We start from the raw sequence: 14,249 nt of genomic DNA, 5'->3' as shown, positions 1-14,249 counted from the left end.
ACAAGGGAAAGGAATTAATCAACCTATTTTTGCTTGGACCTAAAGATGATGGAGCAGGTGTGGTGTCACATTACGACATAATCGTGGCTGTAAGTAGTTTTAGATGTCTAGAAGTTATACAAAGTTTACTAATAATGAAATATAAAAAAAACAAAAAAAAATTGTACAATATAGTTGCCTGATATTTATGGTCATTTTCTTCGGGGAACGTTTGCTCAAAGTATTCATTGGACGATGGAAAAGTTTGTCAATGAGCTTGGAAAGAGAAGAAGACATTTGGCTTTCTTAATGATGCCACCAGGTTAGTGTATATGCGATATAAAGAGTATATGTATGAAAAAAAAATCAAAAACACAAACGCTCACGCAGGCAAACATCTCGATGATATTTTAATTTGTAATTAGATGCCTCTTGGCCACTTATATCTCAAATGAGCAGAAGACACGAATACAATGACTTGACAACTAGAACCAGTTATCATATGTTTGAAGGGGATTTGGTACATTATAAAGATTTAGTTAGAAGTAAAAAATGTTAAAAGGGCTAAGATTATATTCATTAGATTGAGTTTGTAAAAGAAGGAAATTCAACAAACATTGAGACCCATTTTCGAGATATGCTTTTCCAACGTGCGTCTATGGATGAGTTCCGTCAATTGGTCATGTCCCTCACTCAGTCCGGCTTAGACACAACCCAGATACGAAAAGCTATGGTTACCAAGGTCAGAGATGTTATAAGATGTATTCAACACCACAGTCGTCATGAAAAGAGACCAGGTAGGGATTAATTTTGTCATAAATGGACTAATTTAAAGCTAATTTCCCGCATAAATACATTAGCAAACGAGATTGACCAAGAACCGTTTAATCCTGCAACAGCATCTGTGAGGGGCGAAGATATAAAGATGCTGATTCCTTCAAACATGGATTTGTGGGAACTAATGACAGAGACAGCCGACCAGCTTTATAGCTTCGTTGCAGCAGAGTAAGATAGTATATATCCCAACAAATCCGATGCTTAATTAATTTCTGTAGTTTCTTTTCCTATGAGGATATTCTGCAGGATTTCTATGCCTTGGTGTATAAGCCTGATGGAGAGCCATATCCTCCTGGGGAAAAGTCTCATTTGACCAAAGATAATGGGCTTGTGTGGTTATTACTACAATTATTTTGTAAGTACTACACTGAATATATTTTAATAAGCCTCTGATGATTTATATACATACGTTCTGGTGAATAGATATTGAGAAAGTATCTAGCAATGTAATTCAAAAGGATTTCGAGGGTGATGAGCGCTTATTTGACAAGCTGGTCAAACTTTATAATGAGGAGCAAATACTTTCAAAAGATGCCTTTTCTCTTCGAGACTTAGCCTTGCAGTGTGCAGTAAGTTAAATATATTATACAAAACCTTTGATAATAACAGAACAAAAGCTGATATTATTTTGCTGAAAAGATCAATCACCAAAAGGCAAATATCAAAGATATTACCAACATTAAGCATAGACATCCACAAGTAGCCGCGTCTCTTCTACATGCAGGGCTTTGTTATCAGATCCAGGCTTACTTTAGCAATCATTACCACAGTACGTTCATAAATACACAATCTTTATCTCTCTTATTTTTCTTTTATGCTTTGGAGCTAAATATAAGTTCAAATAGGCAATGTACCAAAAGATTCTACACTCTTCCTTAACCTTGATATCCAGGAAATGACAAAAGTTGCTATGGAAAGTCAACTGCGACAAGATGTTGTGCCATACACATTATATGTCTACTTAGTACCAACAAAGGCAGATGTCAGTACACTTGGCAGATCGGGGACAACCTATATTAAAGGAGGAACCCTATGTTATACTCTGTTGGATTTACTCAGTGTAAATGCAAAACACAGGTAAGTGAATTATGAAGCTCTTATGATAAAGCTAAACAAATTCCAAAGACTTTTACAAGTCATCTATAAGATGATGTTGGATAGTGATTCAGGTCCGCGCTATCAGGCTAATGCTACTCTCCCAATTACTTGCGTCCCACCACATGTACTGGATGTTGTCTACAAACTTTTATATAGTGCACCTTGCTCGTAAGTAACACTTTAGATCAATATGTATAATGAAATTCACGCTTATACTCATAATGTATTAGTGCCGAGTTAATGATAAAAGAGATATTCGACAAGCTCAGAAGATGTGACAAACTTATCAGAATGAAGAGCACCAGCGATAGCTCCTTTAGTGCTATAGCTCCGTTCCCTGACCAAACAATGCGATGGCTACACACCATGTCACAGCTAATGAACTATCGATTCATTCGATTCTTAAAATATCCTTTTTATTATTATTGCATTACTACAAAAACTAGTTTAACAGAGAAAACAAATCATTTACTCTCTCGAGAAAGAGTTTCTCTCTCTCTCTTATTTTCACAAACATTCTTAACCACTCTGTACATATTCACCCATCTCTTCAGGATTGTTACATTATATTCGATATTCTATATCGTATCTTGAACATCGCCAAGTCTATCAAGTTTTGGAGTCGCTTGCTGCCAATGTTATGGTAAGTGTGCAATCACTAATAATCATGAGCAGACCAAATTATATCAACCACTGGATATTTAGCGTATGCAAGTCGATGTCAAAGTTTTAAGATCGTTAGATGACCCCGGACGCGAGAAACCTATCTGGTTTGGTGAATCTGAAATGCTTGCTCGCACAATGGTAGCAACTATTTGTAGACTTATCAAGACCAGGTACGATAACGATTTATGTGTTGTGCAAGACATTAAATATTGTATATAGAGGACAAGCTGATATAAAAACAGATCAGATACACAGAGTACTATCCAGTCTTTATGAGTACCGAATTGAGTGGTCTCCTGAATCTTTGCATTACTTTCCAGATGCAGTAAAATCATTCTACATTCCCGGTCCATTATCACCTAATCAGTCTATACCGCTTCGACCAGCTATTTATCCTGGTATGCTTCAGCAACTACTGTCATCAAACAAAGCATACACAAGCTATTTGTTGCAAGGGGCAGTTGAACACGAAAGAGCACTTTTGCAATATTTTTCGTTGGTTGAAAACCATTCAAATCTTTTGTGCATTATTTGGATACTTTCGGTAATGCGTAAATCCACAGACAACTTGCACATGCCACGTAAGTTTCAGAACATTATGATCTTCTTCGTTGTATATTAAGTATCTTCTGCAGTGGTTCGTAAATTACTCTTGACAATTCCTCCTGCCCGAATGGCTACATCTGTCATTGACTTGGTTGACTTTATCTTGAGCACTGATAACAATACTAATAGTGACATGGTATGGGTAAAAACAAATATTTGTACAATATGCTTACATGGTTAAAAATGTGTAGTTCTATATGTTGCTGAACAACATGATTTGGAAGCATCAATGGATTAACTTTAACCATGTGATTTTTGCTCTGGTTAAAGGAAGTGGAAGCCCAGAGCGTAACTCAAGGGCTTTCCGTTATGTTCGCCATCTTTTGCTTGAATCTCCAGAGTTTATAAAACGAATTGCCAAATGGGATTCCCTCCGTTTCAGTCCTCGAAACTGGACAGAAGAAGATTATCACAAGAAACTAATGCAGTATTTGAATGAGTTCCCGGAATATTATGAGTTCGAAGCCTTTGCTATGAATCACTACGAACAAACACAACCCTCTTTAGACCCTCCTCTTCAAACACCCATGCCAATCTACTTGACCAATGTGATTAGCGATTTTGTTAGCACATTAGAAGTACTTATTTCTAGACTGATTGAGCATGCCCAGACCGAATTACTTGCCGACATCCTTGACAAATACGGGCACTTGGCATATTATCACCAGTACCCACTCTCGTTTGTGTGCAACTTATTTCTTTATTATTCATCGTCGAATACATTACGTGATCCTCGTATTCGCAAGAGGATTTTATGTCTATTGGGTATGAAATGAAATATTACTTTTTTTATAGATTAAACCATTAAACAAGCTCACTATCTCACTCTTAACTTTATTTAGACTATGATCAATATGATATTGCACCGGAAGCAATTACATATTCGCATAATTCCAATATGGATGGCAGTATATTCAAGGCTAGTTACTTTGAGCGCGTTATTTATAAGCTGGCTGGAAGTAGGTTATGAAAATCCTTTACAAACAAGCAAACAAAATGGTATGCTAAATGTATGTGTGTATTAACTCTTAGATCTCACTCCTCAAAAGTGTGCACCTCGAGAAAAGGCTAGTCTTCCAGAACGTCATTTTCGTGAAATTGGCAGTCCTGCTGTTATGGGAATATACATCGCTACACTAGAGATTATGCTCACACCTATATCTCCGGCTATCATTACAAAGTATATTCTTGATATGGCTTTATTACGTGAATCTCATCATGTTGGTGTATCTGCTTTGACGATTCATGCGATTGGACTTTTAATATCTTCTCTTCCTTCCGATGAATTTGTACATCCTATTTGGAAAGAATTGAATAATCTTATTATGACTGATCCATACCTTCTTGAAGTTTCTGAACCCTGCCGATTGGTAAGAAATCTCGGGTGGAAGGGGTGTTTTTTATTTTTCAATCTTGATTCTAGTTTAGGTGCTTACAAAATCAATAGATTCGATGTGGTGTCCCGAAACGGAATAATGGAAGATATGTAATGTCTCAATCTCTTCCGGACCTCACTACAACAGCCATTCTCAAGGACTCAATGAGTGCACGATTACGCAAAGCCATGGTGTTCCCATACATCTTTAACGATTATACATTCAACCTCCACAACTACAGCACAAATGCGCCAAATAGTTTTCTCACCCTCTTTCACAGCATTCTGCATTACTCTAGTCTTGATGCATTCAGCGTGTTCTTAGAGTATATGCGAGACTTACGTTTGTCTGGTAAACTGGGAACAGACGTACAGCTTCTTTACATATGTGCTCTTATTGGGCCTGCTTTACATCGTATTGAGAAGCTCGAAAACACTGACGCAGATGTAAGTCGCAAATATAAGACAAAATCAATTGCCTTACCCCGCATCTAATCTTTATATGTGTGCATATGGATAGTTCCTGGTTGAGTTGATGCATATGGTAGAGCAAGTTACTGCACGAATGGATATGAAAGATGGTTGGTCTACACAAGCATTGGAACAAGTGTTTGACTTTCTGTAAGTACTTTATTTAAAGAAAGAAAGAGAGGAGAAATAATATTAATATGTGAGTCCTAATTAATATTACTTCTTGCCTTTTTTCTTTCTATCTGACAGACACCACATCCGAACACGGTTTGTAAAATCAGCTGAACTTACATCCCAAATACGAGACATTATCAAAGCTATGCCACCACCTACATCACAAAGATTACTGAGACTGGTTATGTAAAGATTGTAGGTCTAATTTCTTAAAGTAAAAATACACACATACACACATATACATATACACATATCGAAATCATGGAATAATAGACATCTAGATAACATATTATTAATATATTGTCTATATAAGTATCTACAAAATTTGAAAGATAACCCATATATTTTGAGATCTTTTTAAACAAAATCTTAATTTATAGACCTTTTACTATGCTTGAATCTTGTAAGCTGTAGCATTTATTGAATAGTGCTTTATGGAAGCTGAAATTTACAAAGGGTTTTTTTTTTAAAAAAAAAAAAGTAATTGTCTTTGAAAATGTTACTTTTAGAGCGTTATTATCTATTGGGTAGTATAATAGCTGCAGCTTGGTTATAAGAGTGTAGCATGCAATTAATTATATTATTTATGCCTCAGATATTGCTCTTACTGTCTATTTCAGCCATATTATCAAAAACCCTGGTGTCAATAACTCTTTGTGACACATATTAAAATAATTGAAAGAGAGCAGAGTAATAGCAAGCAAATATAATTGATGAGTATGTGAATGATCCAAATAATAGTAATAATAATAATAAACTTAGGGCTATATCTACAATATTTCTATAGAATACACTGTAGCTGAAGGAGGAGCATTTCAGTCCAATAAAAAAAAAGCTGTACTGCAAAAACATTGTAATATGTAATCCATTTTTTTTAATTCTCCTCTTACATGTCCACATACAAGTACATGGTCCGAGCGCTTTTAACTGACCGCCTCAAGTAAAAGCAACATTGTTTTCAATCAACCCTATATGTACAAATATACTATGTATACTTACACTAAATAGGTCGATCAATAAGCTTAATAAACTTCAACCGAATCAAACATATAAAAACATCAATTTCCTGTCTCGGTGTAGCACTTTAAGCCAAACTCAGACAAACTAAAATGACTTTCCATAGCAACAAATACAAGAAAATCGTAGCAACTCCAATGAAAAGAAGAAGAAGAAAATAAGAAGAAAATAAGAGCCCCACTTCTTTAACTATCCAAAGTATGTGCTTGTTTATCAGCTGTCCTGAAAGGTTTGATGCACAAAAGCACACACATTCACACATGTGTATTTTACTAGTCCGATGATCATTTCTTTTTTCCTGCTGTTTTCAAGCACACGCACACACATAAAAAAAAAGTAAAAATAAATAAATTAGGGCCAGCTTACTGGAGAAAGCAAGAGTTAGATAGAGAGTGAAAGTGAGATAGAGAATGTGTTGAGCTTTTTTTTTAAAGAAAAAATTTCTATTTTTTTTAATCCCAAAAAAGTCAATGGTCAACGCAGCCATTCCCCTCAGGCCACTTCATCTACGCATTCTCTTTCCTTATATCTTGACTCTATCGAAAACAGATCCCAGGCGAATCAATGCACCTCCCGACATCACTGGCTCGAAAGAGATAGATCTAGAACTCTACACTTACATTGCTCTCCTTGTCCGGGATTTCATCAATCCATGGTATCGTCTGGTGACAAATGACGAGGACCTTTCCACAGAGATTGTCAATATATTAACGCATGTTATCCAAGAACTCCAAAAAAGATGTCGTGATGTGGTAATGAGTGCCTTTAAAATAAATAACAATAATAAAAATAAAAAAAGATTATTCAAAGTGAGGAGGTCTTTATTTTTTTTTATCCATCCCGATTTGACTTAGGTAGACTGGTCTGAGCTCATACTAATAAGTGCACCGAATCTATTGACACTTCACTACCGAGACTATCGACAAGTCAAGGAAAGACTATACACGGGCCATGCCGGTGGAGCCCATTCTATCGAAGACTTATTTCATGGCATGCAACCTCATTTTGCTCTCCAATCTAATGCAGCACACGAAGCAGAATATCTTCGGGTATTAACTGACCACATCTTAGAACGGGTGCTTAAACCATCGGATTATGGTAGTGACGGTGTGAGACATCTAGTCAGAGAGATTATTGCGCATATGGTTCTTGCAAGTATAGTAGAATCACTATCAGATCCATACACTATACATCTGATTATTTGTAAGGTAAGACAATCATCTTTCTAATTTCTCTCTCTCTCTCTCTCTTTAAATATGATATTTTAAATAAAGACAGATCAGTAATAACTATAGGCAATACTTGTAATAATGGTAATAATCTATTTGTTAAATAAATAAATAAATAAAGCTATTAGTGGGGTTTGATCCCCTGGTTGATGCATTGGAAGCAACCGGAATGTTCAGTGATCCGTATGAAGATCAACAGAAGCACAGTGGACCACCTTCTCCAGTATTAACCCATCTTCAGTCAGCCCTGAAAGAAGCACAGATGACAGATCTTGCCAAGGGAACCAAAGAAAGCACTGTACCAGTCAGTGTTCCAGATCGCATAGCTGAGACAGATGATTTAGCTAGACAACTCCAACGGCTGCAAGAGAAGCGTCGGCTACAAGGAGATGAGTCAGTCGAGGCAGAATTGGAAGAGGAAGGGATAGAGGGAACACCACAAAAGAGACGCCATTTTTCATTTGGATACATTACTCTTCAAGTAGTCCTGGCTCCTTTCAGAGCATTTTGGGTTTACATCATGGCTGCCTTGACACATTCTCAGGAACGATACCACCAACTCACACAACACAAACAGCGAACACGACGTATAAGGTTGGTCGAGCCTGTGATGCAGTTTTTGCGGGTTGCATTTCTAGTAGAGCACCGAGTGGTTTTAGAGTGGATGTGGCAAATGGTTTCAATGTTCATATGGCCTCTACTACGAATGTTTGGAGTAGGCGTGTTGGTTGATAAGTAAGTACTTATGAAAACACTACTATATTATTATTATTACTTTTAGAGATTCATTTTAAAGAAAAAAATGTTTTTTTTTCTGGTCTTGTAGATTTCTTGAACAAACCATTCTTCATTTTCTAAGTGAGGATCATCTTGTGTTCTATCTTCAACTTGGCCGTGATCTTTTGTGGTCCAACGGTATTTTTATACAAAGAGCAGAACCTACCACCCCACTTGAGGAAGAACAGATGCGAATTCGTGCAGAGCGTCTTTTATTGGTATCTCTTCCAGGTAAAGTACATTTATATATATATATTTAAAAAAAAAACAAGAATTAAGACTAACTCTTGCACTTGTACTTGCTTTATATTTTGGTTTTGTTATTAATAGCTAGTGTTAGAATGACACTCTTTGATACCAATGATCTCAAGAAGTTGGAAAATCATATGCACGAGGTTCTTGAGCCCCTTCAAAACAAGTACATTAACAAGCACTTGATGTATCTTTTGGTTGATCTAGTTGCATCAAGGCTCATTCCAGAACTATTGGAAAAGAATCATACGAGCAATTTGTAGCACAATGCAAACACCTATAATCAATTTGTGATATGAAAATAAACTTTACGTGTATCCTAATATAAATTGAAACACTTGCATCAATATGGGAGAAAATATATGTATATTTATATGTATATGTAGTTAGAACTGCATATTTGAATAGAATAAAACTAGTTTCTTCTTGTAATTTAATGAATGTTATATTATATATGTGAGAAATCCAAGCATACGTCTTGTTTAAACAAAGATTGTTTAGAGGGTAAAAGAAAAAAAAAGAGTACACCTCTTGACATCTAAAAAAAAAAGATAATAGCAGCAAATGCGCAAAGTTTTCTCTCTCTATCTAAAATACAAGGTTATCTAATAAACAATTGATCAAATTCTTTTTCTTTGAAGGGGTTTTGTGCTTATTCAAGAGTAGTAATGGTAGAGAACATAGCGCATTTTTATTATTTTTACTTTAGATCGACTTTAAATGTACAATATCAGTAATAATTTTACACCAACACACATTTATACATATGCATTCTTTGAATTAAGATGCTGTAATTGCTCACTGTGGTATAGAGCTTTAGTTGACAAAGATTTTTAGCAGTATGCCATTTTACTGGGTAATCTTTACACTTTATTAATGATACATGTCAAACAATGATCCCTTTCCAAAAGAAGATAATACATATAACCCCGGCTTATATGTAAATATCGATTGTTTTGATTATTTATTGTTTGGTTGTTTTGTGTTTATATATGAACTATAGTCTATTTCATTAAAGCCAATAGCAACATGCTCTTTGATCCTTGAATTGTTGGAAGATTGCAACTATAATCTCAAAATTCAATTTTCTTCTCTACTCGATTGACTTGAAGAAGAGATCATTGATTAATACGATGGCAGAATCTTACGGCGCTCATTCAAAGGATCTTGTATTAAAAGGTTCACCACAGCAGCAAATATGCTATATGTACTCTTGGTTAGTGTTAAAACTTTGATTATTGTTTATCCCTGGTTTAGAATATGCATACATATATTTACGTTTACGTTTACATTTACATACGTACATACATACATACATACATACATATGTATGTATGTATGTATATATTTAACACCTTCGAATCTTTCAAGTCCACTGATAGCTATTCATGGAGTAATATAGAACATAAGATCGCCCTCGGATCTGACACCGCGCCTTTACTTGCAGCTCTAATTCTAATATTAGGAGACAGTTCTGTGTTTAGTAATACTGCTGCTACTCGTTCCCAGGTCTCCGATCCGTCGCCATCGTTAAAGATCAAACTAACCGCCACAGACAAATGCGCTATCAGGACAACCATTGACAAGCTCGACAGTCAAAAAATTTTTTTAGACATTAAAGGCAATTTATGCATAGGTCGAGCGAGAAAAGGGTTTATCCGATTTTTGTAGAGCAAAAGAAGGCGATAAGATTTTGCTCTATCTTGTGGCTATCATCAATAAGCTTAAGAAACTGATAACTAACGATGATAACATTGATTATTATGTTTTAAATCTACTGGTTTTCTTGTCAATTATTCTGATAATGTTTTTTTTTCTTATTCTTTAATTTATTATCATTTAGCCCCCCTCTCCCTTCTCTCTCTTTCTATAAATCCCTCATCCTTGATCTTGGTGACTACAACTGGGAAGGAGTGTTTACCAAAGATAAACTGGAGGAGTTGAGAAAAGTCGGAAAACCAAGTTTGAGTTCTTTACCACAATCTGTAGGATACATCCTTGATGATTTGAATAAACTTGTGAATATATATAAAGGGGGAGTTACTCATTAGTATCAGTCTGATCCAGTAGATGTATATAATTACGCTCGAAAAATACCCCTTGATCCAATTAATGAGCCAGTAAAACTTCAATTATCCACCGAACTGCAAATCGATGCTCGATTGTTTTCTCTTTTTTTTTTGCAAATGACAAATTTGATATTGCGGACACACTGGAAGCAGATCATTTGTATGTTCCGTTTGGAATCCTTAGTTCAGTATTTGAAGGAGCTATATTTAAGGCACGCAGATACAAGTAAGCCATATAATAACAGTAATAAAAAAAACAAGCTTATCCTTGGGAGACAAACCAACTAATTAACTGACTGGCTAATAATTAAACATCGTTGTTTTTTTTATTTTAAAAATTGATAGAGACGATGTATCAAGGCAGCCTAATGTTGAAGCCTTGAAAGTAAAATGTCGGGCTTTAGTAGTTGATATTATTGAGAATAAAAGGATCGAACACATTGTGGGCATAAGCTATATGGCTGGCTCCACCGAGCTTGGTTTTTCAAAGATCAATATGTGTGGGTATCACAGCAAAGCACTGGAAGACAGTGGGACAAATATACTTTTGGTATTACGTGAAATTTTACTAATGATCACTGTACACCAGAGCTATTGTATGAATGTGATCCACTGGTTACATTATAAATGCTAGTAGAAGAAGAAGAGAAAAAAAAATAATTGGCTTCTGGTTAAGGACAATGAGTATAATGGATAATATTACCAAATAGAGATCACTCTTCTTTTTTTTTTTTTAGTTTTTGTCAGGCGGGTTTGTATCACTATTGGATGTTGATATCCCATGTGGTTATTTTACGCGGATCAGACGCACAGACCCATTGGAATTCCTAACTTACAACGAGGACTTGGCGAGCAAACTACTACTGCTGTTAGAGCTGGTTTTGATTGGTAAAAGCAATCAAGGAAGGCACCCTTGACCCGCTTAACAGGACTTGTAGAACTATAAGGCTGTCTACGGGAAAGACACACTTGTTCTTACCGCCAAATTCCAAGCCAACATTTAATATGTTCTCATCCTTGCATTGACTTTTTTTTTTGTTAAAAAAACTCCAAAGAATAAGCGAAAAAAAGGGGGGGAAGACAGTCGTAGGAAAACTATTCATCACACCAGATATTTACACATCAACATCATAATCATCATAATTGATACATGTATATGTTAATAATTTCTATTGACAGACAGGTTTATTCGTTCTTTTTTTCTTTTGTATTTATTGGTGTGGTTATCTCATGGAACACATATTTTTCTGAAAACCAAAATGATAAAAAGCCAAAACTGACTCGTAAATCTTTGATCAATTGGATCTACTTAATCATATTCCCTTAAAAGGAAGAGGCCAAGGAAAGAATTAATAGGTCAATTGGAAGACAACTGCACAATCCACGATTCACAATGCAATAATAATCATATAATCAAAGAGACTTTTTTTTTACTTTAAAGAAAAAAGAAGGGTGGGTCGAACGCGGGTTAGGAGTAGCACAGAACTAGTGAGAGAACATGACGTCCAAACCCGTACTGAGAGTAATACCCTACAACCTGAACTTGCGGGAGTAATATATATAAATATATTGTCATGGTAATATTGAGGGAAAGCTTGGCTTTGGGTGAAAATGACAACCAAAATAAATGAACGAAAGTATATATATATATATATATAATTTTAGGGAGTTTCTCGTGTGAGCAAGTAAGAAAATAAATAAATAAAAAATTGAGCGCCTTTTGGTATACTTCTTCACCTTCTTTTTTTATTTTATTTTTACTTGATCTTATTTTAGGATGATGTTAGGTCCCTTTGGATTTAAAGACCAAAAGACTTCCAGGTTCATTTGCTGCTGTAACAAAGTTTCTTTTTTTTTTAAAAAAAAAAAAAAAGAGAGAGACAGAGAGATATTCAAATTTGTATAATATAAATGTCGATTAAGAAGTACAAATGAACCTCCTGGTAGAATATTTGACAATATTCTTTTTTTTTCTTTAAGAGAAATACAATATAATACAATACAAGGATATTGTAAATATATTGCTTCTAACTATCGAACAGTCAAAAAGACATATAATATAAAGAAAGAATATTATCCATTCTATTGATACTAACCCCTCTTACTGTTACTTACAAAACCGCCAATCATTTAACGGGTTGGTTTTAAGGAACTCAAGGGTTCTTTCACATCGTACTCCTCGGAACTTTGTGAAAACAGAATAAATCTCTCTTGTCTATTATTACTTTTTCCATTCTTATTATCGAAATAAAAATCTAAAGGTTTAAATCCCAAGTAGCAGATTTCAAAAAATAAAATAAAAAATTATATATTCTGATTTTGGCATGCAAAGTGATATTTAAAGCAAATAAGATTAAAATAGATACGAACATTTTGAACATTTTGAACAGCGTGAATGTAGAGTATAGATAAAGGTATGAAATTTTAACAAGAGGTTAGGCTATGGGAGGTTATACTTTTGTTGTTATTGTGCCAACAGTTAGATCAAGGACAAAAAAAAACTATATCGAGGCACATTCTCTGCAGGATATACCAAAGAGAAAGAGAAAGTTTGCCCAAGTCTCACAACTTCTTGTAAGAAGAAGAAGCAGAAGAAGAATAAATAGAAAAAGGCTAAGGAATAATCCAAAAACACAGTTACGGATGTTGTCCCAATCCCTATATTAACTTTGTTTCCTTTCTGTTTCTAAAAAGGCACGATAGATTTAAACATATAAAAGGGTCTTTATCATTTTGGTTGGTTGAGCGCCAATAAAGCGTATTTAAAGATACTCCCAAATATAATTGAGTTTCCCTTTTTTTTTATTGGTTTTGGTTTTTGCGGATACTGATGTGCATATCTTCCCTTATAATCTCCTGGCCTTAACCCAATACACCTAATTTTTTTTGTTTTTTGTTTTTGTTTTTTGGTCTACGGTAAAGAAAATCAAGCCAATGCTCTTTGGGCTATTACAAACCAAACAAAAGAAATGTCTATATAATGAATCTTTTGGTTGGTCCGTAATCAATGATATATGGTAGCAAATGTGAGTTATAGTGGTTTCTGCAGCTTCTTGTTATTTGGAATTTTAGATAATGCATGTAAGAGGCTTGTATTGACTAACTACCCGCCAAAATGAAATGGAATAAAATCCAATACAGGTATTTTTCCGAGTAAGAGATACCATGTTACTTTCTATAGAAAGCCATATGTGCATTCAACTCTGTGTCAGGTTTTCTGGTTAAGTTATAATGTGTGTACTGTACATGTCAGTTCTATACAATTTGACCATGTTGTACATATTTTTTTTTAGAAAAAGAAAACGTTTTACGCCACAAGTCAGATATCAAAGTAGAGCATTAAAGTAGTGGGTAACAATGAGATGTTTGCAGTCAGTCTTAAAAGTAAGAAGTTAAAAATATGTGCGTCTGTATGTATGTGCGTCTGTATGTATGTGCGTATGTATGTAAGTGTATTTTTACGAGTAGAAAATGATTGTTGGTATTCTTTTTTATTTCATTGTCAACTTCCACAGTTGTTCCTTAATTGGACAATTCTTATATACAAATTCATATCTCGTTACTTTTGGCTTAAATCATGATTCATTGCTGTTGTACAAATACACCCACAAATGCATATATAAAATAAAATACACTCTTTCTCACACTCTATAAAATACAAATCCACAAATGAAATAGGGATTATTTTATCCGAAAACA

General features: G+C 34.8%; 3 protein-coding genes across 3 annotated transcripts; 2 read left to right on the top strand and 1 right to left on the bottom strand.

Moving 5' to 3' along the window:
* Nucleotides 1-4,633: 4,633 nt before the first annotated feature.
* PHYBLDRAFT_160615 (hypothetical protein) lies at nucleotides 4,634-5,526 on the top strand. The gene is made up of 3 exons (XM_018434214.1): nucleotides 4,634-5,008; nucleotides 5,082-5,182; nucleotides 5,282-5,526. Exons 1-3 carry the CDS (start codon nucleotides 4,676-4,678, stop codon nucleotides 5,394-5,396), a joined length of 549 nt encoding a protein of 182 aa, XP_018284477.1. The 5' UTR covers nucleotides 4,634-4,675; the 3' UTR covers nucleotides 5,397-5,526.
* Nucleotides 5,527-6,693: 1,167 nt separating this feature from the next.
* PHYBLDRAFT_79957 (hypothetical protein) lies at nucleotides 6,694-8,908 on the top strand (the record flags this gene model as incomplete). Its single annotated transcript, XM_018443532.1, has 5 exons — nucleotides 6,694-6,975; nucleotides 7,078-7,431; nucleotides 7,574-8,187; nucleotides 8,279-8,460; nucleotides 8,560-8,908. The coding sequence occupies 5 exons, from the start codon at nucleotides 6,694-6,696 to the stop codon at nucleotides 8,742-8,744; spliced, it is 1,617 nt and encodes a 538-aa protein (XP_018284476.1). The 3' UTR covers nucleotides 8,745-8,908.
* A 315-nt stretch (nucleotides 8,909-9,223) lies between these two features.
* Nucleotides 9,224-10,061, bottom strand: PHYBLDRAFT_70891 (hypothetical protein; the record flags this gene model as incomplete). The annotated part of the gene is made up of 3 exons (XM_018442358.1): nucleotides 9,224-9,342; nucleotides 9,630-9,710; nucleotides 9,923-10,061. 3 exons carry the CDS (start codon nucleotides 10,059-10,061, stop codon nucleotides 9,224-9,226), a joined length of 339 nt encoding a protein of 112 aa, XP_018284475.1.
* Between the last annotated feature and the right edge of the window lie 4,188 nt (nucleotides 10,062-14,249).

Source organism: Phycomyces blakesleeanus, assembly GCF_001638985.1.
Source record: "Phycomyces blakesleeanus NRRL 1555(-) unplaced genomic scaffold PHYBLscaffold_36, whole genome shotgun sequence".
Taxonomy (NCBI): domain Eukaryota; kingdom Fungi; phylum Mucoromycota; class Mucoromycetes; order Mucorales; family Phycomycetaceae; genus Phycomyces; species Phycomyces blakesleeanus.
Note: the sequence above shows the minus strand (reverse complement) of the source record. Positions and strands in the feature narration are given on the sequence as shown.